At 51.7% G+C, this 26,332-nt stretch overlaps 3 protein-coding genes across 18 annotated transcripts in view; 2 read left to right on the top strand and 1 right to left on the bottom strand.

Annotated features, from left to right (window-relative positions):
* LOC119125691 (rho GTPase-activating protein 23-like) overlaps window positions 1–10,476 on the top strand; it is a 27,272-nt gene extending 16,796 nt beyond the window's left edge. For 5 of the 12 annotated variants that reach the window (XM_037256453.1, XM_037256451.1, XM_037256444.1 and 2 more), the window contains 18 exons: window positions 150–1,617; window positions 2,636–2,773; window positions 3,375–3,486; window positions 3,564–3,603; window positions 3,809–3,952; window positions 4,059–4,367; window positions 4,456–4,517; window positions 4,680–4,798; window positions 4,881–4,999; window positions 5,072–5,224; window positions 5,300–5,378; window positions 5,435–5,508; window positions 5,579–5,668; window positions 5,748–5,873; window positions 5,959–6,000; window positions 6,072–6,165; window positions 7,442–7,473; window positions 7,554–10,476. In XM_037256453.1, coding sequence (XP_037112348.1) covers window positions 150–1,617; window positions 2,636–2,773; window positions 3,375–3,486; window positions 3,564–3,603; window positions 3,809–3,952; window positions 4,059–4,367; window positions 4,456–4,517; window positions 4,680–4,798; window positions 4,881–4,999; window positions 5,072–5,224; window positions 5,300–5,378; window positions 5,435–5,508; window positions 5,579–5,668; window positions 5,748–5,873; window positions 5,959–6,000; window positions 6,072–6,165; window positions 7,442–7,473; window positions 7,554–8,708 — 4,356 coding nt within the window. In that variant the 3' untranslated portion in view covers window positions 8,709–10,476. Of the gene's footprint in view, window positions 1–149; window positions 1,618–2,635; window positions 2,774–3,374; window positions 3,487–3,563; window positions 3,604–3,808; window positions 3,953–4,058; window positions 4,368–4,455; window positions 4,518–4,679; window positions 4,799–4,880; window positions 5,000–5,071; window positions 5,225–5,299; window positions 5,379–5,434; window positions 5,509–5,578; window positions 5,669–5,747; window positions 5,874–5,958; window positions 6,001–6,071; window positions 6,166–6,616; window positions 6,642–7,441; window positions 7,474–7,553 lie in introns of all 12 variants that reach the window. The other 7 variants (XM_037256450.1, XM_037256457.1, XM_037256449.1 and 4 more) reach the window with 6 other exon arrangements.
* plcd3a (phospholipase C, delta 3a) overlaps window positions 1–26,332 on the top strand; it is a 27,901-nt gene extending 1,569 nt beyond the window's left edge. For 3 of the 5 annotated variants that reach the window (XM_037256466.1, XM_037256465.1, XM_037256464.1), the window contains exons 2-16: window positions 17,158–17,282; window positions 20,412–20,579; window positions 21,413–21,641; window positions 21,712–21,841; window positions 22,165–22,390; window positions 22,486–22,687; window positions 22,761–22,905; window positions 23,052–23,204; window positions 23,272–23,424; window positions 23,807–23,957; window positions 24,166–24,282; window positions 24,489–24,667; window positions 24,747–24,882; window positions 25,023–25,172; window positions 25,277–26,332. In XM_037256466.1, the coding sequence (XP_037112361.1) occupies window positions 17,189–17,282; window positions 20,412–20,579; window positions 21,413–21,641; window positions 21,712–21,841; window positions 22,165–22,390; window positions 22,486–22,687; window positions 22,761–22,905; window positions 23,052–23,204; window positions 23,272–23,424; window positions 23,807–23,957; window positions 24,166–24,282; window positions 24,489–24,667; window positions 24,747–24,882; window positions 25,023–25,172; window positions 25,277–25,434 (2,391 nt within the window). In that variant the 5' untranslated portion in view covers window positions 17,158–17,188 and the 3' untranslated portion in view covers window positions 25,435–26,332. Of the gene's footprint in view, window positions 1–13,886; window positions 15,952–16,404; window positions 17,283–20,411; window positions 20,580–21,412; window positions 21,642–21,711; window positions 21,842–22,164; window positions 22,391–22,485; window positions 22,688–22,760; window positions 22,906–23,051; window positions 23,205–23,271; window positions 23,425–23,806; window positions 23,958–24,165; window positions 24,283–24,488; window positions 24,668–24,746; window positions 24,883–25,022; window positions 25,173–25,276 lie in introns of those variants that run through there. The other 2 variants (XM_037256462.1, XM_037256463.1) reach the window with 2 other exon arrangements.
* hexim1 (HEXIM P-TEFb complex subunit 1) lies at window positions 10,860–12,888 on the bottom strand. Its single transcript, XM_037256471.1, has one exon. The coding sequence runs from the start codon at window positions 12,566–12,568 to the stop codon at window positions 11,600–11,602; it is 969 nt and encodes a 322-aa protein (XP_037112366.1). The 5' UTR covers window positions 12,569–12,888; the 3' UTR covers window positions 10,860–11,599.

Raw genomic sequence — 26,332 nt, 5'->3', positions numbered from 1 at the left:
CCGCCGCCGCCGCCTCTCCTCACTGGCGCGTTTGCGTCTCCGAGCCATTTTGACCGCGTCGTCTTTGATCGTGTTGTTGTCGTCAAACTTGTTCACGGCATGTGAAAACAGCACCTCAGCCGCCTCACCTGCCTTGGCTTTTGTCGCAGGCGTACTCGCAAGATGCCTACCTGACTGGCAACGAGCCTTTCTCGGGGGGAGCTGAGAACCTGCCGCCGCCGCCGCCGCCCCTCTGCTACCCTCGCGCCATGTCGCCCGCAGGCGCTCCCCCGCCTGCCCCCGTGGGCCACAATCAGCTGGATAATTGGAGTCGCTGGCCCGGTTCCCCCGGTCCCTCCTCGCCCTTGGACAACCGCACGGCAGCCGCTTGGCAAGACGGCCGCTCGGTGGAGCCCGGCGGCGCGGCGGCGGCTCGCAGTAGTCCGGCCCGCCGCCGCGCCGACGACGACGTCCAGTACGGCATGAGCGGGCAGCAGCCTCAGGGGCAAAGCAGGGGGCGCTCTCACTCGTCTTCATCCTCCTCGGGGGGACCTTTATCCAGCCCCTTGCAGGTCCACTACCCCGATCGCCAGCACGGCGCGCGCGATTCCCATCCGGGTCACGACCAAAGCCAGCGTTGCCAGCGAGCGCTGTCAGAGTGGTACCGCAACCAAGTGCCGGAAGGCTCCGGACGCAGCGTGCGGGCGCGCCAACGGAGCTACTCCCAGGACCGGCTGAGTGAGTCCGGGAGGCCTCCGCGGCGGGCGGGCGGAGGCTGGCCGCACAGCGCCTCCCAGGACACTCTGCTGTTAGCGCAGCCGTCGGGACGCTGTGAGGAGTGGGCCCCCGACTACACGAGGACTCGCTCAGAAAACCTCCTGGTGCAGTTCCATAGCCACGGACGTTCGCTGGAGATGTTGGACCGAGCCTCGGCCGGCGCGCAGGTCTCGTCTCGGTGGAACCGAGCGCCCAAGCCGCCCCCCAGGACCGATGTCCACCAGAGGCACAGCGGTCCGTACCCGGCGCCGCAAGCCCCCCCCGTGGCCCGACACTCGCACTCCAAGCAGAGCCATTGCCCGGGCCAAGGCCAGCAGGCGCCGGCGGTCCCCAAGAGCAGCAGGCGGCTTCCTCCGGTCCAAAGCGCCGACGAGCAGCCGCTGGGCTACCGCAGCTACAGCCCTTCCTTCTATCGTAAGACGGGCCGCATCATGCAGCAGGCCCACTCTTTCAGGGACCCCTCGTACTCTGGCCCCCACTTGAACTGGAACAGCAGCCCGCCCGAGGGCGCGGCGCCGGCCGGGCCCGAGGGCGCCGCCCCTTTGGCTTCCGCCTCGCCCCAATCCCAGGAGAGAGCCTACAGACCCACCAACCACGAGCGGGGGTCGGCTGAGGTGGCGGGGCAGAGCCAGGAGGTGGTGATGCGGCAGAAGCCCCCCAGCGGACGGAGGAACGCCATGCGGCACCCCCACTACGCGCTGGCCATGGACGGCCTGGAGCCCTCCTTGTTCTCGCCGGAAGCCCCGGCGGACTCGGCGGCCACCTCCAGCTCTTCGGGAGACACGGCCGTGGTGCCGTTCAAGGCCAACGGCAAGCTGATCTCCCCGGAGGACGATTCGCTGGCGTCCATCCCCTTCATCGGTAAGCGTGCGTCTTGACTCTCAATCTCATCCTTTCTTGCTTCCAAATGTGGGTGGGCTCACTTTTGAAAGCCCAGCCTTTCATGGGATCACCCCCGTGACAAAACATATGTATTTGCGCATGCTCACCTTTGATTTAGCGCACGGCCGATGAAAACAGTCGAGCCGCTTCGGTCGGTCGGTCGGTCGGCCGGTCGGTCGGCCAGTCGGCCAGTCGGTCAGCCAGTCGGTCAGCCGGCCAGTCAGCCGGCCAGCCGGCCAGTCAGCCAGTCAGCCAGTCAGCCAGTCAGTCAGTCAGTCAGTCAGTCAGTCAGGAGACGTTGCGCCCGCCCAAACGCTTGAGCGCATTCTTGCGGCGCGGCAAGTCGCGGCACGTCCAAGCGCCGTCCTCTCGATCCGTTCCCCGTTGACACGTTTGGTCACATGCGGCTGGCTGGCTGTTGGGCATAATGTCAACAGGCACACGGCACTTTTTGGACAGATGACAAAACGATTGGCGCCCGGATTTCAATTGGGAAAAGTCAAAAGGGGCGGCGGCGGTGGCGGCGCCTGTCTTTGCCGAGACACCACGTGGATTTTGCGAGCGTGCCCGTGCGTGCCTGCCTGCCTGCGTGCGTGCGTGCGTTCCCTCGGAGATCCTGGTCCGCCTTCCTTAAAGCCGCAGCAGGCCCACCCAGCCACCGCGGTACCGGCCGGGCGCCCGAGATTGGGAATTGACAATAAAGCAGACTTTGACTTTGACTTGACTCTCCTCCTGGTGCTGCGCTGCCCTCCCGCGGCTCATATGTTTGCGTTATTCTACACATGCGGTTGACGTTGGCGCAAAAGAAGGCGTTTCTGCTCAGCGTGTAGCAGCACGTTTGCATGTTGCATTGAGTGACACCGCTAGGAAAGTAAAGCAATTTATTGCCGAAAAAGATTCCCTTCCTCCTAATTGGTCTTCCTAACAACACCTAACTCACGGTCCTCCTCTTCCTCCTCCTCCTCCTCCTTTGGCGCGCCATCTTTTCCCCACGCAGACGAGCCCACCAGCCCGAGCGCCGACTTGCGCGCCCGCCACGTTCCGGCGTCCTCGGTGGTCTCCAGCGGTGGCACGAGTTGGGCCTCGGCCGCCGGTCCCGCTTCCCCCACCTTCACCTTCCCCGCCGCTCGGCTCAGTGAGTGGGCCCCCTCCCGTTTGTTCCCCGCCAACGCTGCTGCTGCTGCTGCATGCCTTGCTTCTTTCCTTGGCTGGCTTCCAGTAGCATATCATCAGCTTGGAAATTGGAATCAAATCAAGTGAATGAGTCTCGGAATGCTCGAATGGTTCATTTGAAAATACACATTTGAAAGGAATGAGTCCATGTGCCATACTTAGTTCGTAAGTATCATGTGAATCAATGAATTTTGAGTCGAGCTCATTTTTTTACAAGACGGAAAACCTGCTTTCCCGTTGGACAGAAAATGACTTGATTTGATTTTTTTTGGCATGCTGCACGTTGTCAACATAGTTGTGACCACAGCAGTTTGGATTTTGCAAGGTTAAAACGTCAACAAGTGAGACGGCGGCGGACACCTGAGCGCACTTATGGCCGGCCATCTTCCCGCTCCCTCCCTCCCTCCCTTTCCATCGTCACCTGATATGACGTGGCCGATGATTGGCATTACATCACCATTGTTGATTTTCAATCCATCCATCCATTTTCCTCTTTCTTTCTTTCTTTCTTTCTTTCTTTCTTTTTCCATCTCCACCGGCCGGCTCACGGTGCGGCCGAGCAGGCGCTATTAAATCGGGTCGCCGTTCCTCCTATCTTCTAGCCATCACCGCAGAGCGCTCCAAATCCTGCGACGAAGGACTCAACGTTTTCCGGGACGACGGCCGTGTCTTCTCGTGAGTGAATTTGCGCGTGCGCCAAGCAGCTCGTTGCTTGCAAGTGATGTCATTCAGGAGCCTTTGTTTTCCAACAGGAGGCTACCAAAGAGAGTCAAGAGCTTCTTCACTGATGGGGTAAGTCAAATCAGGGAGTGAAAACACTGCTCCCACAAGATGCTTGATTTTGCCCTGACAAAGAGCGAAACGGTCGGTCTCCTTTTGAATCGGAGTTCGCCTTACTCATCAGCCAACTCGAGAAGGTTTTGACAGCCAACTTGTCGTTGCGTTCTAGCGCCCTCCGCTGCTCGATCTGCGGAATGACAGCAGTTGTCTTTTTCAGTCTTTGGACAACCTGGGCACAGCAGAGGAGGTGCGCTCCAAGCGGCACTCCACCTCCGAGTTGGGGAACATCACGTACAGCGACATGCGGCGGCGGCGGGAAGGCTGGCTGCACTTTAAGCAGATCCTCACGGAAAAGGGCAAGGTGAGCAGTACAGCAAGACCAAAAAAACCATTGGACTACCATTGCCAGCCACTCTCTGTCTGTCTGTCTGTCTGTCTGTCTGTCTGTCTGTCTGTCTCCGTGGCAGAAGGTGGGCAGCGGCATGCGCCCGTGGAAGCGCGTGTTCTGCGTGCTGCGCTCGCAGTTGCTCTTCCTGTACAAGGACAAGCGCGAGGCGGTGCTGCGCGGCGCCACGCTGGGCGCCGGCGCCGAGGACGAGCAGCCCATCAACATCCGCGGCTGCCTGGTGGACATCGCTTACAGCGAGACCAAGCGCAAGCACGCCCTCAGGCTCACCACGCAGGACTTCTGCGAGTACCTGCTGCAGGCCGAGGACCGGGACCACATGCTGGACTGGATCCAGGTCATCAGGGACAACGGCAAGACGGAGAGCGAGGTGGGCGTCGGCGCCGCCAAATTCAGGGCGGACGGACGGACGGACGGACGGACAAAGAACCATTGCTCTTTGCTCTCGTGTGTTGCAGGAGCTGGGCCTTTCCAGGCAGGCGCTGATCAATAAGAAACTCAATGACTACAGGAAGCAGAGGTGAGGCACACTGAGTCATTTCCCCACGCTAATGCATTTCAGCCAGTGAGCACTAGCATTTTAGCTCGTATCTTGACTCTCCTTCCCTCCTCACACCTTGTTGACTCTCCCTCCCTCCCTCCCTCCCTCCCTCCCTCCCTCCCTCCCTCCCTCCCTCCGCAGCCCGACTGGCAGTAAGCCCGACTCTTCGCCCAGGATGTCTCGCATGATGCCTCCCTTCCTGCTGGCCAAGACCGACAACGCTTTGGGGGCACCGCGCTCGCCCAGACCAGACGGCAAAGGTCCCCATCATGAATGATTCTGAAATATTTCGTCGGTAGCAAAACTCATTTGTGTTTTTTCCATCTAATGTGGCCTCCTCAGATGAAAGCAGCCCTCCCAAATCTCCTTGGGGAATCAACATCATGAAGAAGAGCAAGAAAGCTGGACCCAAAGCCTTTGGCGTGAGGCTGGAGGACTGCCAGCCGGGGGTCAACAACAAGGTCAGCCCCAAACCCACCCCACCCTTTCTCTCTTGCTCAGAAAGGCTCACATCCCCCTCATGTGCGCATCAGTTCATCCCGCTGATTGTGGAGATCTGCTGCGGCCTGGTGGAGGACATGGGTCTGGAGTACACGGGCATCTACCGCGTGCCCGGTAACAACGCCATGGTGTCGCTGCTCCAGGAGCAACTCAACAAGGGCGTCGACATCAACCCCACAGAGGAGGTGAAAGGAGCGCTTGAAGACAGCGTTCTCCTCACGCAGAAGCTGTAGCCTTTTTCTTTCCCTCGTTGCCGACAGAAGTGGCAGGATCTCAACGTGGTCAGCAGTTTACTGAAATCTTTCTTCCGGAAGCTTCCGGAGCCGCTCTTCACCAACGGTAAGTTCTGCCGCACGCACGCACACGCGCACTCTGACTCGGTGTCGTTTTTGCAGACAAGTACAACGATTTCATCGACGCCAACAGAACGGAAGAGGCGTCGGATAGGCTGAAGACCATGAAGAAGCTGGTACACTGTCCATTGTGTTCACGCTACTTGAAAGCGGCCGACTCCGTCCTGATCGCTCATCATTTTGTAGATCCGAGACCTTCCGGACTATTACTACCACACGCTCAAGTTCTTGGTGTGTCACTTGAAGACGGTGGCAGACCATTCGGATAAAAACAGGGTGAGTCGCCGCCGCCGCCGAGCTTGAACGCACTCCAGCGACAAAGAACGCCGTGCACTCGCTGGCTCGCTGCGTGCAGATGGAGCCTCGGAACCTGGCTTTGGTGTTTGGGCCCACGCTGGTGCGCACGTCCGACGACAACATGAAGGACATGGTCACGCACATGCCAGATCGTTACAAGATTGTGGAAACGCTCATACAGCATGTAAGCGCAGGCACGCCGTTTTGCCCTCACACACATATTGTCACTTTACACATTCAATATCATGACGTGATTTTTTTTTTGGCAGTATCTCTGGTTTTTCAGCGAGGAGACGGACAAGGAGGAAAAGGTTTGTAACCATCAAGTCTCAATGTATGGGTTAGGAATTAAAGAGGCCTAATGGCAAGAATTTGTATCCAGACGCCAGTGGACACTGAAGACGTGCAGCCCGCCCCTAACATCGACCACCTGCTTTCCAATATTGGGCGGACGGCTTTGTTGGGCGACGCTTCAGGTGAGCACCGCCGGCCGCAGCTAACGGCGGCGCAGCTAACGGCGGCTGCGGGCGGCCGCAGCTAACGGCTAGAGCACCCTCCTAGCTGTAATGCAAGCAGAAAGGAGAAGGTCAAGGGGCCAATGAGCGTCGCTATGCCAAACAGAGCACGGAGAATATTGAGCGCGTCGCCTGAACCTCAAATCAGCGCATGCCTGGCTGCCTGCCTGATTTTCATTTGAAATGATAAAATACTAGGTAGGCTTAGATAACCTTGGCGATGACGTTTATACCTGCGCCTTGTGTCCGTTGTGTCACATCCTCCCTCCTTTCCATGAGCGTAAGGGCATGTAGCATGACAACTCAAGTTGCTCACTTAGCCTTTAGTTGAACTTTTTTTTTCCCCTGTCCTCTCTGCTTTCAATTTCTCTCTGCACATCGCTCATCTTGTGACTCTGCTTCACTCTCTTAGCTGAGCCTGTGGAGCAACCGCTGCGGTAGGACGCCAACATGCGTGTGTGTGTGTGTGTGTGTGTGTGTGTGTGTGTGTGTGTGTGTGTGTGTGTGTGTGTGTGTGTGTGTGTGTGTGTGTGTGTGTGTGTGTGTGTGTGTGTGTGTGTGTGTGTGTGTGTGTGTGTGTGTGTGTGTGTGTGTGTGTGTGTGTGTGTGTGTGTGTGTGTGTGTGTGTGTGTGTGTGTGTGTGTGTGTGTGTGTGTGTGTGTGTGTGTGTGTGTGTGTGTGCGTGTGCGTGTGCGTGTGTGTGTAAGTTTATGAGTGTGTCATGGTGACAGTGTGATCCCCCCCAGTAGCTTTGTCAGAGCATATTGCCTTCACTGTCCTCAAGTGTGTGTGTGTGTGTCACTGTGACAATGCGACTTTTCCGCCACCGTAATAGCCAGAGGTTTTTGTGAGAGCATGTTGCCTTCACCGTCCCACGTGAATGTGTGTGTGTGTGTTTTCTAATTGCTGCATTGCTCTGTCACTGACTGCAATGTTTGATGATCCTTGTGGTCTTTGTTTTTTTCTTTGAAAGTCTCTTCCCGTGTGCATGTGTATCAAGTCAAGAGGGCACAGAGCCTTAGTGTGCCAGTCTGTGAGTTAGGAGTGCAAAATTGCTCTGCTGCCCTCTATTGGTGGGTGGCTGTGACTTGCAGACAATTGACTTGGTAGCCCCGCCCTCCATTTTGTTGACGGGACTCCAATCCAGTTAATAATCGCATCGCACCAGGTGTCTCTGTGCCCTCCATTCCCAAACTTTTTGTCAGCGCTACTAAATGTCCTCTTCTTTACTCTTCAGACTCCACCAACAGTGACTCTGCCAAATCCAAGGTAAATAATGATCAGTAACTCTCTCCAGCCAGCACCGAATCAGGAGTGTTGCAAAATGCAGTGTCTCACCTCTGCCTCAGGGGTCCTGGGGTTCCAAGAAAGACCTCACCGCCAAGGACTTCCTGACTCTGTCCATCATGTCGGCGGTGACGGGCCGCAAGCGCCGCAAGCGTCACAACGCCCGGCGGGTGGGCAGCAGCACCGACGACGACTCGGAGCACGAGCCCGTCAAGACGGAGGAAGAGGAGGAGGAGGAAGGGGAGATGGAAGAGGCGGCAGGCGGCAGCGCTCCTCGTGCCGAGGGAGAGCAGGAGGAGAAAGAGGAAGTGAAAGAAGACCAAGAAGAGGAGGCGGTGGCGGAAAAAAGTGGCGAGGAGGCGGGAGGGAGGGCGGACGCCCGCTCCATCGTGTCAGGCTACTCCACGTTGTCCACATTGGGCCGCAGCCTGGGCGCGGACGACGCCGACGATGAGCACAGCGAGCTGGTGAGCGAGACGGACAACGAGAGTGGCTTTGCCTCACGGGAGCGTCCCGCCAAGCCGCCGCCGCCGCCCCGCAAACCCTCAGCGGGCGTGACGCAGAGTGGCGGAGGTGGCGGAGGTGGCGGAGGTGGCGGAGGTGGCGGAGGCGGCGATGGCGGCGGCGGCGATGGCGGCGGCGATGGCGGTGGCGGGGCTCGCTCCACCACACCGTCGTCCACGTCTTCGTCACACAGGCTGCACTCGCGGCCGTCCTTCAACTCGCATAAGCTCATCCAGTGCGACACCCTGGCACGCAAGAAGATGAAGGCTCGCTCGCTCGACCTGCTGGAGATCCCGGCCGCCACTCCCGAGGGAGACGCTACACCCAGGACGAGGAGCCACACGTCGTCGGGGCCCAGCCAGGAGAATGTCCGCCCGTCCCGGGTCAGGCCGGCCGCCCCGCTGCCGCCGCCCCCCAGCGAGGCGACGTCCTTCACCCCCACCGCCTTGGTGCGCCAGGCACGCCTGATGGGCTCGGCCGACGACCTGCGCAGCGCGGGCATGCGCAAGCCGCTGTCGCCCGAGAGCCGCCGCAAGAGGCGCGCCTGGCGCCGACACACGGTGGTGGCGTCGCCCACCGAGGCGCCGAGCGACAAGCGGCCGCTGGCCGTCACGGAGTTCCCGCTCTCGCCCGTCGGCCCCAAAGGAGACGGCGGCGGCGCCCGGCCGGAGTCTTCTGGTTGCCAGACGTCCAGGTTCCACCAGTACCTGTGAGAAAAGACGCCTCCCGTGCCTGAAGAATCAGAGACCCCAGTGACGACTGCATCAAGTAAGACTCTTCCGTGTCCACATGCCACCACTAACTGCTGATGCGGTGCCACATGCTCGTCGTCCACGACAAGCCGACAGGATCCGAGTCGTGCCACCGTCACTCGGGACGAGAGGAGACGCGTTGTCAGAAAGCAGCCAGGTGACTCTCAGCCTAGCCTATCGCAGGCCGGGTCGCTCGCTCGCCCCCTCCCTCCCCCCAGCTGCGGGTCAGCGCGCGCACTGGCTCGTTTCATTGGTGTTGTTTTTTAACGTCAACCCATTGCCAAAGCTTTCTGGTTTTGTTACTTCTTTTTGTAAATGTGTGCTTTTCTGAGGTGGAGACACTCTGACCTACCTGATCAGCGCCACTATGACTGAGCAAAGGTTTTGGGCCGCCACCAGACTTGTTTAAATAGCAGATGTCCGTTGGGAGGGGATGAAGGTAAATGACCACCAGAGGCGCTATAAACCGAAAGAAGTGTCCATGCAAAAAATGAACGTCGTGTTTAATTGTTTAGTCAGTCGAGATTGAATATTTAGAAAACATTTTATTGTATCCGTCACAAAATGACAAAAATAACACGGCACCAGCATGCATAGATGCCCCCCCTCCCAAAAAAAAACCAAGGTTCGCTATATACCTTTGCTTTTAAAGTCACTGTTCACTTGGACTTTAGTAAGGCAACAAAAATATGATTTTCTTTTCTTTAAACAGGAACACATCTAATTGATGAAAAGATAACAAAAGTAAATGACTAATGATGCAATCCATTAGCCCCTCAACGGGAACATTGTTTTAAATACACAATGAGTAAGTGGCTTGTTTTCTGTTTATTGTGACAGCCAACCTGAAGCGGCTGTGGCATTAAACAGCTCGACGTTTTTTATTATTATTATAAATGTGTTCAGTCTGGCAAAGCGACGCCGCTGACTGCGAGTTGACACGAGCTCTCTGCCACTGTACACCGAGCGCTCGTAGCTCGAGGCACCACTGGATATCTTGGATTATAAGTCGCTGTAATGATCTTCACAGTTTGAACGTGAACACTGCTGAAAATATGCAGATACTAGTCAATGCGCTCAGCTTTGATGGTGGCCGGCCCAAGACTTTTGCTCCGAGTCCCCGTTGGTGCTTTTTCTTTCATTGTTGTTGGGAGAGAGAAAAAAATGTTTTGTTTTCCTTTCCTTCTGCTATTATATTGTAATATTTGTAAAAAGCCTTATTAAGTTGTACATATGAAAGTTTGGTTCTTAACCTTAATAATAATAATACTCCTTTTTTAACGGTTTACAAACATTTCCTTCTCCGGACGCTACTTGAAACGTTCCCTTAATATATTTAAATATACAGTATTTTATATAGATTTTGTATTGTGACGTCACTGCTTACAAAGGCCTTTTTGTGTCAGGATAGTCACAACTTTGCGTTCAAACAAGTGCCTCCTTTCTGGAATGTTCTGTTGTGCCATGCTGGCTTCTTATCTCCTCCTTCTTCCCCAGCTCACCTCCAAAGATGTGTACAATGATTTCATAAGGGGGGGCGGGGAGAGAAAAGAAAAAGCACACTATGCACTCTCCTGTGTGGTGTAAACTAAAAAGGTGTCGCTCATGTTGTACATAGTTCATATGTAACATATTGTCCCTCGTGTGTACATTTTTGGAATGGCTTAGGAGTATAACTCTGCTTAGCTTATTATATATGATGTAAATAAAACACAAGTACGTTTAAAAACATTGCTTGTTTGACTATCTAAATGGCGCCCTCTTGTGGAGCAAGCACCTACTTTCATAAAGCTGCAAGCCGTGATGAAGGGACTCAAACCAAAATGGCCATCTTACTGTTCCGGTTCAAGCATGTTTATATTGATGAGGTGAGTTGAAGAATTTCAGTTAGACAGTGCTTTGTTGCATTCCTCTGGCATATATGTAGGTAAATACACATTTTCACTTTCCATTCCAGAGCTTGGCAAAAGTGGTGAAATTTCCACCTCGTCTTTGGCAATATTTAGCTGTCTGGAAAAAAAAAAAAAAAAAATCAACATTCAGGGAGGGCCTTCACATTTTAATATTAAGTCAATGCATGCATGGTTGTCAAAAAGTATACACACAAACGTGTTATTTCTTAAGATGTTTATTGAACAGTTGTTAACACACCCACAAACTGTTAAAATGTTAAACAATGGACTTGACTGGCTTGATTGCCTGTCAGCTTTCATGCTGCTGTAGTGGACAAAATGCAACAGAATGGTTGTAAATAAAATAGTAAAAAAAAAACGGTTGACATGAAATTTTGACTACAGTCTTGGGGGGTAAAAAAGGTCATTTTGTAATGACCTTTTTTTTGTAAATCTTCAAGTAAAAAAACACCAAGGCCCAGATAGGAAAAATGAAGTCGATTTTTCCTTCGAGCCCGTTGACTATTTTAACTCGGGCCAAATGTCAACATTTTAGAGTCCAGATACAAAACATGTTTTTAAATTTTCTTTAAACACAAGTCAAAATGTGAACAAAGTCCATATGACAGTGATTTCTTTTTTTAGCCTCTGGCTATTTTTATGGAATCTCGAACACCCCCAACCAAAAAACAAATCATGCAAACGTAGATTTGCGTTGACTATTCCGTTTTATAATCGAGTTGAAAAGTGAACCAAGTTATTTTTGTATTTCATTTTCTCTTTTTATAAACTTCAGGCCAAATGTCACAGAAAAAGGTCGAGATAGGAAAACGCTGTTTTGTAACGATATTTTTTAACCTCTGGCCAAATGTTGACCGAACAAAACATATAAAGTCCAGATAAGAAAAAGTCGCTGTGTTTTTGTGACCTTCTCGGGAATAGTTTGCTGACTGTCCGTCCCTAATTGTCCGTGGCGGGCTGGCTCCGTAGCAGGAGCTCTGTATTCTGGGCTTTGAGTCTCTCCAGCTCCCGCTCCAGCTCCCGGAGGCGCGCCAGGGGCTCCTCCACGCTCATACCGCCGCCGCCGGGCTCCACGGCGGCGGCGGCACGCCTCAGCCGGTTGTTCTCCTCCTCCAGCCGGGACATGCACTTCTCCAGCTCCAGGTACTCCCTCACCAGCTCCTGCTTGGTCATGTTTTGCAGGCTCTCGACGTGGTACATCTCGTAGGTCTCGGAAAAGTCCCGCTGGAGAAACTCTCCGCCGGCGTTGCCTGGCCTCCCGATGCCGTCACTGCTTCCCCCGCCGCCGCCGCCGCCGCCGCCTCCACTCCCGTCCTCGTCGTCCTCGTCGTCCTGCTCGAAAAGGTCCTCCTCGCTGCCCGTGTCCTCTGGCCGCCGCACCTCAGTGTTGAGATCCGGTTCTTCGCGGTCGTGCTCGTCCATGAGGAACTGGGTGGTGTTGTAGGGAGCCACCGGCAGCCCCTTGGCGAACATCTCCTCGCGCAGGCGGGACGCCCGGGCAGTCTCTCGCTCGTCCTGCGCCTTCCGCTCCTCCCACGAAAGTTTGTAGTAGGGCTTCCAGTTGCGCTTCTTTTTGGCAGCGCGGCGTCGGTGCCGCTTCCTGCCTAGGCACCGGGTGTCCACCACCAAGCCGGTGTCCGAGTCGATGTGGAGCCCCCCCGACGGCGGCGGCGGTGCGTCCCTGGCGTTGGGAGACTCGTTTCCGGGACACACCCCCCTCAACTTGTCGGTGTTGACATCCTGGTGGTGTTTGCCGCTCCTCTGGCGCCCTCTGTCGCCGTTGTGCGGCGGTGCAGCACGGTTGCCGGCTGGGTGATGCTTGGAGGCGCCGCCGCCGCCGCCGCCGCTCCCACCTGACGGGCTGCTCGAACTTTTCAGGTGGTCGGTCTGCTCCGCTGGTTCTGTCATGGTGATGCTCCTCTTCTCTTCCTTCGAGTTTTTCAACGCATTGTAAAACAACTGATCGCTCTGAATGAAAGCCCCAAAAGTTGCTCCGATGGGAGTTTGGCCACAATTTGTCTACCAAACATCCACAATGACGAGTAAAGAAGGCCTCCCCGTTGAAAAGTGGTGAGGAGAAAGTGTCAAGGAGTCCAACTAATGGCTGAACGGCTCTCCTCTGAGGGTTTGCCTCTATTAACCGTTTCAACGCTGTCACAGTCCCGCATACGCCAGAAGAGCTCGCCTCGCCGTCACAACAGCGTCCAGTATGCCGAGCCAGTGGAGGGAGCAGGCATTTATATAGGCGCTCCGCCTCCAGCCGAGCACAGAGCGCCCGCCGTTCGCCTCCGCCGAGGGATTGTGGGATATGACGTTCCGGGCCCAGCACGTCGCTTTCAGGGCGCTCCCATTTCAACTACAGTGTCCACAAGGCTCGGAGAAGTGACGAGCCTGACAGCCAATCGGATGGCGAGATGGCATCGGTGCAAGCGCCACCCCCTCGAGAGGCGGATTGGGTCAGAGCGCACTTTTTCTGTTGCTAAGATCACGGAATTTCTCTATTGGACGCCTTCGTTGTCAATCCAAATGAAGCGCTGTACAACCGAGAAAGCAGTCCCGGGCTTTGCTTGGACGCTACCAGCTCTGAATTCCGGGTACAAATTCAAAAAGATCGAAAGGGAAAGGAGGAGGATCGCTCAAACCCGACCATAAAAAAAATCCCTCGAACAAATCGACTGTTTAGATGACATTTTCGAGTTTACTGTTACGAACCAACGTCACAATCGAACGTCAACTGGAGAAGCAGAAAAACATCCCTCCCCACTTGAAAGCAAAGTGAAGAAGCCCGCTCTCAAGAGCCTAGTCCGTTTTTTTTTTTTTTTTTTAATGTTTGCAAAGAGAAACGCTTTTTAAAGACTCATTCCCCACACGCCACAAAGTGAGAATTGTAATGGTAAACAAACGCGTCATTCCCGTGTCGATTTGACCAATTATTACTTTGATGTGAGTATTTTGCTGCATCGCGCGGAGTGATACGAACCGAGGCAGAGGGTGGTTAGAGTAGCTGGCGGAACTGTAGAATCAGCGTAAACAAACTACAAATGCAGTCAAACCTCTGCGAGGAGCACATCTCCGATCCCCTCGCTGTCAATAGGGTGGGTCAGACGAGACCAACTTTGCTCGATAATCATCTCTGAAAAATGAATAAATGAACATACGACTCAACGGAGCGCCGTCGAGAGTATTACTGTGCTCAAGACTTTTTGTTTTTTAGGTTTTTTTTGTGTTTTTTTCTTAGAAGTTGCAGCGATTATGTCGTTTTACACTTGTGTGTGAAACACGCTAAGGATAAGCTAACTTGCTAACGTAGGCTAGCGTTGGCTTTTTTCCTCCCCGAAACAACACGTCAAACAAAGTCACGTTATCCCTTCTCACGGCCAAAAATTCATTAAATGGCGTGTGGCGGTTATGAAATGGTCATTCTAGACAAATAGAGGGCAATAACGCCATGACTGACGCCGTCAATGAAGCGACAATGGCGAGCGAGTTGCTTCGATGCAAAAACAATGCAAACGGTCAGTAAAAGTAAGACGCACCCTGGTCATCTTTCAATAAGCACGTCGTAGTTGGTCACTTTTTCTTTTTAGTCACAATAGATAGGGAACAAAGTCAAGGAAAGGACCATTAACGCTTAGGCTAACGTGTGGTTACACTGGGGCGGGCGTAGTGTATTTGCTGGTAACGTGCCACTTCCCGTAGGTAGGGAGTTCCGCATTGCTTTATTTAATCTTCGAAAACATTTCAGTTGCGTCCTGATGTCGTCAAGGTATTTTCATGAACGAGGCTCCGACGTGCCGACTATGCGGTTAAACCGTGGCGTTAGCACCGCTTGACGCTTGGTCGTTTCAGGAATTAGACGGCACCCAACTCTCGGTGGCAGGCTTGGTTTCATCGGGAGGACGAGAAAACGAGTTTTTCAAGACAGACACCATGTGCGCTAAAATGCTTGTTAATAAGCGAATCGTTGATTTAATGCGTCATGAAAGTCAATTTGCTGCGCAAATGGTTCCATTTGACTGTGGAGTAAACTGGTGCGTGTTCAATTGATCCTGCTTAACTAGTTGGTTTTTGTTCAGCCATTTTGACTTGCCAAAGACTACTAGTAATAGTAGTAGTATGTAATAGTAGTAGTAATGTGACTATTAATCGTAGTAGTAGTAGTAGTACGATAGTGGAGTTCACTTATTCCTTTCAACTCTTTGGAGGAAACACAGTGGTGTTACTGGTTCAGCCTGGCTATTTCATCGTTTTTATTGACCATTTTTGCTTTCTTGCGACGACTCGTAGTTGTTGTATCAGTGCCACACTACGCCTGCTGGTAGTCGTAGCAGTTAGAATCCAGTGTCTTCTTTTAACTGGAGTAAACAAGCAACCATGTGATGTTGAACTGAGCCTGCCCAGCTGTTTTTCTATTTTAAAAGGCTGACGACTTCTAGTAACAGCAGTAGTACTAGTCATAGTTGTCGAAGTAGTGTGACAGGGGAATTTACTGTCTCCAAAGAACACAAGGCCTTCTGTTTCCACTAATAGAAGCAGCCTTCGTTCGTCAGTTGGAGCCAAATGGCAGGCGAGCGAGAGCCAGTTAATGTGAAACAAAGCTTTAAGGGCAGAGGAGATTGAGAAATCGTAGCCACGGCTTGCCGGTGTTGTGCTTGCAACCGGAGAGAGGAGGGAGCCATAGAGCTGCCATGCCACCGCTGCTGCACAGATCACAGCTTGTGCGGATTAGCAAACTTAATCTTAACATGGCCGCCGCCGCCGCCAGTGCTCCAATTGAGGGAAGATGAAAGATGGATATTATTGTGAAGGCCTTCCTTTATATTGTTGTGAAGGCCTTCCTTTATCTCAACAGACCTTGGACAGCCCATTCAATGGCCACCTTTGTAAATTATCTTTAAAAAGCCCCTTTAAGTCTTAGAACACACACTTAACACAACATCAAAGTGGAGCATTGTTTTGCATTTGATCTGTCCATACAAGATGCATTGCACTAATAGACTGTGACTACAGTAACTGTGGATGACCATCAGATGGCGCTGCTTCCCTAGTGATTGGTAAATTGTTCTTGGTGCTTTGAGCGTCTGTGTAGCCCTTTCTTTCTTTCTTTCTTTCTTTCTTTCTTTCTTTCTTTCTTTCTTTCTTTCTTTCTTTCTTTCTTTCTTTCTTTCTTTCTTTCTTTCTTTCTTTCTTTCTTTCTTTCTTTCAGGTGGATCGCTGCAACAAACAGTTGAAGAAAGGTGACGCCACCCTCTTGGTGGAGGCCATCGCCATGCTCCCAACACAAGTAATAAGTACGTTTTTAAAAATGAAAGGTGTGATTTGATGACCTACCTGCCGACGCAGCAAGGGTTGAGATCCAAAGCTCAGTTTTGCCATCTAAATTAGGTAACCACATTTGATCATTCAGGGTCACAGAGAAGTCGGAGCATTCCGTGTGAGGCAAGAGGCCTATGGACTGACACAGAAGAGACACAATAGTTCACGGTATTCATTCACACCTGTATGAACCATGAATGAAGCGAACATATCCGTAAATATTTTGGGGGGTTTTATGGCTCATTAACATGCAGTTTGGCAAATTCTCTTCAATGTAGTCATTCATTTTCCTCCTCTGGCCACATCCAGGGAAGTTGGCTACAGACCGTGGAGGTTAAATTGAAAAAAAATAGGAGCCATTTTAATCACAGGAACATCAAGGTTCTTGGAGATGGCCGTGTAGTCTTTGCCTTAGCACATTTTAAACAGAGATGGCCTACTGTGTTCTTAAATGTTTCAACTTTTGACGCTGATTAAAAATGTCTTTGCAATGACGTTTTAGGGGGGGAAAACACCTTGTGCTCAACTTAACCTTTAACTGATAAAAAGTATCAATATTTTCTAATGACAACCCTCCTCTTCCTCTCGTTTGTTTTTAGTGTTTTGCACGACACCTGTGGGCCAAAGGTGGTACTGCACCAAGCATGATCCGGTGACTATAACGACATACTTACTACCATGCTTAAAGCGTGCATATTGTCAATGTCTATTTAACTTGCATACATATTTAATGTGAATATCATTGAAGTGTTGGCATTTGAAAATGCATTTGAAGCCTCTATCTATCTATCTATCTATCTATCTATCTATCTATCTATCTATCTATCTATCTATCTATCTATCTATCTATCTATCTATCTATCTATGTAGCATTTAAAAATAACAGAAGTGGTGGGGCCTTGGTGAGTGACATGTGGAGCGTCAGGTTGCTGTGTTGGTGCAGGCGGAAAAGCAGCGCAAATGTGCGCCTGCTTTGGGGCTCATATTACGAGAAGGCACGGGGGCGCTGCACTGGGGAGGGACTGCAAGGGGCCCTCCCCCCTTTTCCTCCTCTCTCTCTCCCTCCCTCCCTCCCTCCCGTCTTTCCTCGGCGGCAGCACTTGCGGCTGCTTTTTGGGACCAGAGCAAGTCCGCTGAGGCACCTGGCTGCAAGCAGCCGACCCAAGCAAGCAAGCAAGTAGGCAGGCAGGACGCGAGCGTCTCTCCACCATCATGTTGGCCAGCAGCGGCAAGTCGCCGGTTACCTCCGCCAGGGAGCCCAGAGCCAAAGTGGCCGAGAAGAGCGCCGATCCCATTCGAAGGCTGGGTAAGTCACCTTATTTATTATTCCTCACTTGTTGTTACTAATTCATTCAGCACCGTAACTTTCAAACGCTTGCTCTGTGATCCCATGAATACACCACCCTTCTTACAAATGTCTTTTTTTTCTATTCTTTCTTTCTTGTGCAACAATTTAGTAAAAAAGAGCACAACAGATCATCTTCACACGTTGAAATGTTCTACATGTTTTGCATGACATAACCTATTTGGTTGAAACAGGAGGACCAATTACAAAAGTTAGGAAAAGTCTTTGTAAACGTCAAAGACAATTTGCTGTTTTTATTTTCGGAATCACAATCCAAACCGACTTTTTCAAAGACCATGCGTGGTTTTCAGCGCACCTGATTGCTTTTGTGAGAGATTGACAAAATGTAAACTTTGAAGTTGTTCAGAGACTTCAAATTGTCATCTCCAAAAGGCATTTGGTGTCGATAAAAACAAATCGGACAACTCATTTGAAGGACTGAATTGCCTGTGCATTTACTGTCCAGGAAGCCCTCATTTATTGAGCTGCCTGCCATATGATGAGCCCCATAATCCAATGGGCAGTCGGTCGGTCTGTGTGTGTGGGCGGGCGGGCGGGCGTGGGCCATCTTGAACGGAAGAGGGTCATCTTTTATTCCTCTGATTTGAGCATTTACGCGCCCACCCACACTTGTCAGTAACACAAACACAAAATCAACTCAGGCTCACATACAGAGATCAACTGCCAATGGCGATAAAAAGGACGTCCCTTTTATGCCCTAATGCGTCATGTATGTTTTGAATACACTCGTTATATCTAGCTCACTCGCTGGCTCGCTCCGGGGCTGCTCAGTGGAAGCGGTCGCTCTGCTGGACTTTAATGCAAACAGCTAGTGTGGGGTTAGCCACTGGGTTTGTGACCTGGGAACTGCTGGCTCCTCTCAAAGAATGTAGAATGTAGAGGATAAAAAAAATAAAAAAACAGCCGGTGGATTCGTCCGTCCGTCCGTCCGTCCGTCCGTCCGTCCGTCCGTCCGTCCGTCCGTCCGTCCGTCCGTCCGTCCGTCCGTCTGTCTGTCTATCTATCTATCTATCTATCTATCTATCTATCTATCTATCTATCTATCTATCTATCTATCTATCACAAATCCAATGTGCTGGTCATCTTCCCCGTTGATCTTTGACACACCTCTTCCAAGCTGCGCTCTGACTCAAGTGAGTGTTCCAGTGTCCCGTAATAATCAAGAGTTTACCATGAGTCACTTGTCAGTCACAAATGAAAACTCACATGCTCAGTAAATCAACATGGTTGATGTGTCCAAAACCCCTTGTCAGAAAAAAGATGAAAGACATTCCAATCAGTTGAGGTTTAATACCCCAAATTGCCCACTATGTGACAGAGTGACAAATGATAGAAGTAAATGCCCCCCTGGCGCCCTCTCCTTCTTCATTGCTCAGACTTCCTCGGGCCGTCCTCTAGACCGGACTTGAGCCAGGCGGACAGCTGCCCTACTTTCTCGCCCGCCCACCGCATCTCACGCATGCCCAAGTGTCGTCGCCGCCGCCGCCATCAGCGACACCTTCAATTCGTCTTTATTCACGCAAGTGTGCGATCCTTTGGCTCGCCGGGTCCGGTGGCGCTCCTCATCCCGAGGGAAACCTGAACCTGGCCCCGGGCGGAGCTGCGGCTGACGGCGCTCTCGCTCATATACACCTGCTGATGTTTTTCTGTCTCATGTTAGCTTTGGATATGCCAGTGCCGTTACTAGCCGGCCAGCACTTGCGAAGGGGGGAGGCACACCGAGGGAGATTTTCTGCAGTCGAGCATGAATAAAAGAGCCCTCGGCTCTGCTGCCTCGACGGCGCGACCCCCCACCCACCCCTCTGCCCTTTTCAAAGGAGCAGCCTGTCGGAATGCACTTTAATGGCTAGAAAACACCACTTGCGCAGTCGTCAGAAATAACGGTGTACACGTTTGATCGTTAACTCCATGGCTCCTCTTAACCGTTAGCACCACCACACCGAAAAAGTCCTCTGCACGCACGCTCAATATAAAAGTGGCGTGATTCGTGCTAGTTTTTCCTCCTAACCGCTTTGCGCAATCAAAGTCAACTCAAAGACAGAAAAGCGGATTTTGCAGGCTTGAAAGAGGCCGTTTGGCCCGCTTAACACTGTTGTCAATGACCTGCAAGTTCATGTGGGAATGCCTCGCATGTGGTAACAGCTTGGGCCCGACGAGGGAGGGGAGCGGGCTTCGGGCGGGCGGGCGAGCGAGCGAGTGAGAGTTCTTTGTGTCCAATGGGGCAAAGAAAAGGGCAAGGGGAACTTGCTTATATCTGCACAGGAGTTGGCGTAATTAAAGCATTAGAATGCGCCGGCAGTTTTCCAGAGAAACCAAGGCCGCCGCCGCCGCCGGGAGTAATGTGACATGGGAGCGCTCTGGAAAGACTGGCCGGCCACTCTTTTTCCTTTTGTCCTTGCCCGCCGCCATTCACGGCAGCAAACGGAGCGGCCATGCATAGCCGAAAAGCAGCGGCCCTCCTTGAGCGCAGCTACTGGAAAACACTTGGTAAAAATGCAGAAAGTTCACAGTGTGTGTGTGTGTGTGTGTGTGTGTTTTGAACCTTTGGAATGAAAGCTGCGTCAACACTCCAGCTCCAAAATCAGATGACAAAGACGCCATTGTAGGAACCTGCACTTTCTCCTGCATCGTGCTTACATAATGACCTTCCCTCGATCACTCTCCTCACATTTTATGTTTCAGTTTCATTTCTTGATGTCTTTTTTTTTTTGGCGCGTGATTACATTTCCATGCACAGAGGCAGAAGTCGTTCATCCAGAGCAAACGTTGGCCACTCAAAGCTAACTCCAGCTTTCCTTTTTTCCTTGGCCGGCCGGGGACGAATAAATCTGCATCCAATAGTGAATGATTTACTCTCGTCGGCCCGTTGTGGCGTATAAGCGTGTTTTTTCCTCCTAAAAAGTCTGCACAGATAAGTGCCGCTCCAATTCTTGGGTCAACACTTCAGCAAGGTTGTGTGTGAATGTGCTTGTTTTTGCTGCAAATAAACGTGCAAGTGGGGCAGCCTCAGTCCAGAGATGCTGTTTTCTTGAAATGGATAATCAAGCGACTCAAGCGACTGTGTTTTAGGTCTGCTGGACAACGAGGACGTGCGCGTGATGATGCGCGGCTCCAACATGGTGAAAGTCCGCTCTCCAAGGTGGCAGAAGAGCCGCAACCTGCGCCTGCTGGACGACGGACTCACCGTGTGGTGCGAGTCGTCCAAGAGCTCCCGCAAGGCCAAAGCTCGTCAGACGTGTGAGTTGATGGCCCGTCGTGCGTGCCCCGTAAACGATGTTTATGGTAACCGCCACCTTGAACTCAAGAACTAGAAGCACCTGCTTGCTATTCTTGCCACGGGAGCGCAGAGAGTACATGAGGAGGAAACGGGCTCCAAGAACAAAGGGAGAATGGAAAGGTTTTCATCCAGAGGAAAGCGAAGCCATGTCAAAACAAGTGAAAGGGGATTTCCCCCCAAGCAAGAGTGTAAAGGTGGACCTAATCCAGTGTCCAGGGAATGGAAAAGAAAATTCATCCATGTGCAGTATGCATGCTAGCACTTCAGGATTCACCTACTTATGGAATGGGGTCCCATTTCAATCTTTGAGTGCATCATCTCCAGAGATGAGCTGGTCTCACCGCTCACCAGATATTTGGGTAGGTGCGATGTGACAGCGACACACACGTGCTAGTTTTGTCACATCCCAGTCAAAAAACACGTCCTAATGCAAGGTCAGAAGATCAGGTGAGCGAAAGAGGCTATTATGATTGAGTCATTTAGAAGAAGAAGAAGAAGAAAGAAAAAAGATTTGTATTTTTTAATGATTCTCTTTTTCTTTTTGTGTTTTCATTCATTGATGTTGCCAACCAAACCCAAAATGAGACCTGAAATCATTTTCCAGATGACGTGCGGCGCACAAAATGTGAATCTCATGCTATACATATGTGACTGTCGGTTCCTACAAAACGTGTTTGACACCTCAAACATTTGGGTCCTGTCTTATTTCGACTCGCAGCCAAGAAGCTCCCTCCCTCCCTCCCTCCCTCCCTCCGCCCATACGAATGTCATTCATTTGAACTCCTTCCTCCAGTTGCCGTGACTGAAGTGGAGTGCGTGCGAGAGGGCTGCCAGTCGGAGGCGCTGCGTCGGATCTCGGGCTCGGTGCCGGACAGCCGCTGCTTCACCGTGGTCTTCAGGGGGGCCCGCAAGAGCCTGGACCTGCTGTGCCCGTGCGAGGACGAAGCGCAGCGCTGGGTGCGAGGCCTGCGCACCCTGAAGGAGCGCGTTGCCAACATGACGCAGAAGGAGAAACTGGACCAATATCCTTGTCCACGTTGAAGACACATTGGCATCCAGCTCTTGCCACCTTTTCTGCCTTAACCCCTCCACTTGGATCCGCGGCTACCTGCGGCGAGCCGATCAGAACCAGGACGGCAAGATGAGCTACGACGAAGTCCGCCGGCTGCTGCAGATGATCAACATCGACCTGAGCGAGCAGTACGCTCGCTCCTTGTTCAAGGTCGCCTACAGTGTCCATTGAGTGGGCATCACGGCTGTCTCTTTTTTATCTTTATGCTCCGTCCCGACCGTGGAATGTGATCCCGTCCCCTCCTGAGCGATGCTGTTGAAAGGCTTGCTCGATGGGGAATGGTGATCACGCCCTTTGAAACAAAAGCATCGCTTTTGTTTGATCTTCTTCTCTTTGCAAGTTGACCAGGGCACCCACCGAGTCAGTCCGTGATGTTTTCACATGACTAATCTTCCCCAGGATGGCTACTTTTTGCACAAGTTAGAAAGTTGGGGGGGAAAAAAAAAATTGCATCTTGACCCTTTCTCATGCAGAGGTGCGACCGGTCCGGGGACAGCCGCCTGGACCACAACGAGATCGAGGAGTTCTGCCGGGAGCTGCTGCGTCGGCCCGAGCTGGACGCCGTCTTCCGCCACTACTCCGGCAACGGCTGCGTGCTCTCCACCGCCGAGCTGCGAGACTTTTTGGGGGACCAGGGAGAGGACGCCAGCCTGGCCCACGCCCAGAATCTCATCGGCACCTTCGAGCTCAACGACTGGGGTGAGCTAAGACAAATATGTTCATCCGTTGTTTTGGGGTGAAAGGAATGCACAAAATAACCTTTGCGGCCCACTGACTATTTCTGAACCAATCAGCTCAGAAGAACCAATTCATGACCCAGAACGGCTTCACTATGTACATGCTGTCGCGGGAGAACGACGTGCTGAACCCGGAACACGCCCGTGTCTACCAGGACATGAGCCGCCCCCTGGCCCACTACTTCATCTCCACCTCGCACAACACCTACCTCACCAAGGACCAAGTGACCAGCGCCAGCAGCACCGAGCCCTACATCAGGTATTGGCACCGCATTGCTAGTCTGTCAAATGATTTTTTTTTTTAAATCGGTCCAAATGTGTGTGCGCGTCAGGGCTTTGATTCAAGGCTGCCGCTGCGTGGAGCTGGACTGCTGGGACGGAGACAAAGGCGAGCCGGTCATCTACCACGGTCACACGCTCACCTCTAAAGTGCCTTTCAAGGAGGTCATTGTCACCATCGCCCAGTACGCCTTCAAGGTGCGAGCCAGTGCAGTCTAACGGCGGCTTGAAATGTTGCTTCCACGGTATCCGACCAAACACCTGACTCAATAGACGTGACAAGTGCTTGAATTTGATTTGTGTGAAGTGAGACTGCTTTCGGAAGTGTGCCTTTTGTCCACTAGGCGTCTCCGTACCCTCTGATCTTGTCCCTGGAGAACCATTGCTCCGTGGAGCAGCAGGTGGTCATGGCCAAACACCTCCACGCCATCCTGGGCAACAAGCTGCTCAACAAGCCCCTCAGCGGCCACTCGCTCAAGGACCTGCCCTCACCCGAAGTATGAATCGCGTTCAAAACCAAACCAAACCAAATCAGATGGTGCTCCTTAATGGTGCTCCTTGCAGGAGCTGAGGGGACGTATTCTGGTCAAGGGGAAGAAGCAGATCCCTCAGCTGGGCCAGCTGGGCAAGAACGGAAGCTACGGCAGCTTCTCCTCAAGCTCCGAGGACGAGCAGACGGGCGGAAACAAGAGCACGCCCAAGAAGGACCCAGCCAAGGTCAGAGAGGAGGCCCAATCGGTACCTCCGCCGAGGAAGATACGCTTTTGTCGCTTGCTTTGTTTGCTCCTAGCCAGTGTCCAAATTTGTAGGGGAAACGTGATGACAAAGTTGAAAAGCTCAAACAAAAACAAATATTGTAATATTATTAGAGTGCACTAACCTTGGTGCTTGGTTGTCTCCATTTGTCCTCAAAATAAAATTCCCAATTCTTCTTTTTAAAATTTATTTTCTTATTCAACATGGACAGACCTCTTCCAAGCCCGAACAGACATGAAATGGTCATTTTCGTACCTGTTCCACTCCAGCGCCATCTGCTGGATCCTCACTCAGCACAACGCGTCCACTAACAGTTTGATTGGAACGTGCTCCTGCTTCTCAGGTTTGCTCCAAGCTGAGCGTGGAGCTGTCAGAGTTGGTGGTGTACTGCCGCAGCGTCCCTTTCTGCGGTTTCACAAACGTGGGTGAAAAGCCGGCGGATGAAATGTCCTCCTTCTCCGAGAACGACGCCCTGAAGCTCATCAAAGACTCGGGTACCAGACAGTGATAGGGCAAAGCGTGAGATTTATTCGACACGTCACAAATTCAAGATTGCATCCACTGCCGGCAGTGTTGACGGATCGCAATACTGACATTTGATTTGTTTGCATGAGTAATTTAGCGTCAAGCAATGGCAAGGCGACGTATCAATGAATTTGGCACTTTGCAAGCGCTGCTTTTGTGGGAATGTTCATTTTTCAGGGAAGCTCTTTGTGAGACACAACAGCAGGCAGCTGAGCCGGATCTACCCCTCCGGACAGCGTCTCCAGTCATCCAACTTCAATCCCCAGGAAATGTGGAACGCTGGCTGCCAGATGGGTAAGCAATATTCAAGAGATTCAAGAGTTTTTTATTCGCCATGTTTGAGCGTGCCAAACAAGGAATTTGACTTGACAATATAATCTGGAGGTTGGAACCGGACGGTCTGGACGAACATGGTCAGCGGTACCGACAGCTGTTTGAACGTGAAAAATGGACTTTGGTACCGTCACAAAGCCATTGTTCCTTTTTTTGTGTGCGCGCAGTGGCTCTGAACTTCCAGACCCCCGGTGAGCCCATGGACCTGAACCAGGGCCGCTTTCTTCCCAACGGCCGCTGCGGCTACGTCCTGAAAGCCGACTTCCTGTGCAGCGGCGATTCCGACTTCAACCCGGAAAACACGGGCGGGGGTCCCGGTCACGTCCCCACCCAGCTGACTATACGAGTAACTCCACTCCCAAATGTTACCGACCGCCGTCGTACCCTATCCTGAATGTGTTTACGACTTGTTTGTTTGTTCGCAGGTGATATCAGCTCAGCAGCTTCCGAAAATCAACACGGACAAAGCCAGCTCCATTGTGGACCCGCAGGTGTGGGTGGAGATTCACGGCGTGGCCATCGATAACACCAGAGACAAAACGCACCGTATCGACAACAATGGTGCTTCTTCCTTCGTGTCATTTTCTTTGCAACAGAAGTGCCGCTGATCTGATAGCAGCAATATAGCAAAGGCAGGCAGGCAGGCAGGCAGGCAGGCAGGCAGGCGACAGACTTCCTCTGCTCTCGTGCGCCCCCTGCAGGCTTCAACCCGCGATGGGACTGCACGCTCAGCTTCCAGTTGCAGGTTCCTGAGCTGGCGCTGGTGCGCTTCGTCGTCGAGGACCATGACCACAAAGCCAAGAACGACTTTGTGGGACAGTTTACGTTACCCTTCACCAGCTTGCGTACGGGTACGCTTGTATTGTCAAATGCGCAATCGGTGCATTTTTGCTGTCGGCGTTTTGGATTCGATTCTACGAATGGCAACCGCTCAGTAATCTTTGTCTGCTCTCAGGTTACCGACACGTCCACCTGCTGAAGGCCGACGGTTCTCGGCTGGCCCCCGCTACGCTCTTCGTCCACGTCAAAGTGTCCCGCAAAGGTGTTCCCGTCAAACACGTGTGTGAAAGTACGCCGTCCCCCAGGAAAAAAAGTGTCAACCTCAATAAGTAAGAGCTTCTTAGTTCGGGGCTGGGCAAACTCAAGGGACACATTAGATGTTACAAATGAGCCAGCTCAAAAATGAATTCAAATGTTCAATTAGAATTCATTCTCATTTTTAGTCTTTTGAATGAATTCAATTCCATAGACGTCATCAGACAAATACCTTTTTATAGATAGCGGTTGTGGGTCGGAAAAAGCCTGTTCACTTCAACAAATATTGTCCCTCCTTGCCTTCGTTGCACACAAGCAGCACTTCATTGCCTGGAAGCACAGTGTGCTATTTTTGCTCGCACTAAAGATGAATTTATTTGATCATTAATAAGCACTCATGAAGTACTAAGAACAAACCAACGAAAAAAAAGTCCAATTCACTGTACTATGGCACTTTTAATGTTTTTACCTCAATAACTTGAACTTAAAATGACAAAACGAGCAGTATTAGAAACAAATGTTGACGCGTGTCCTAATATGAACTTATAAACTAGATTTCACACAAGCTAAGGAAAGGAGATGATGAGTCATTTTGACTTTGAGACCTGTGTCTATTTCTTGTCCTCTATGTTGCCAAAATACAACAAATGAATTGGATGATTGTTAAAGATAAACCATGCAGTATTACAAATCATTTCTTTTTTTGCAGTTTAAAAGGTCATTTATGCTGTGGTCGGTCTATTTATTGTGACTAATATCTTTATTGCAAATGAATAAATACACCCACTATTATGAATCTATAGCTATAGATGTACTCAAAGTCATTAATTAATATTGGAGACACTTCTTTGTGTTGATCATTGTTTTCTTGCTGTTTTTTGTAACAAAGCACTTCTTAGTGCTGGTTGTCCTTTAACTTGATGTAACCTTGTCATTGTCACCCACGAAGTGCCAATAAAGTTTTGATAGAGACATT

The sequence above is a fragment of the Syngnathus acus genome, chromosome 8 (genome assembly GCF_901709675.1).
Source record: "Syngnathus acus chromosome 8, fSynAcu1.2, whole genome shotgun sequence".
Taxonomy (NCBI): Eukaryota; Metazoa; Chordata; class Actinopteri; order Syngnathiformes; family Syngnathidae; genus Syngnathus; species Syngnathus acus.
Note: the sequence above shows the minus strand (reverse complement) of the source record. Positions and strands in the feature narration are given on the sequence as shown.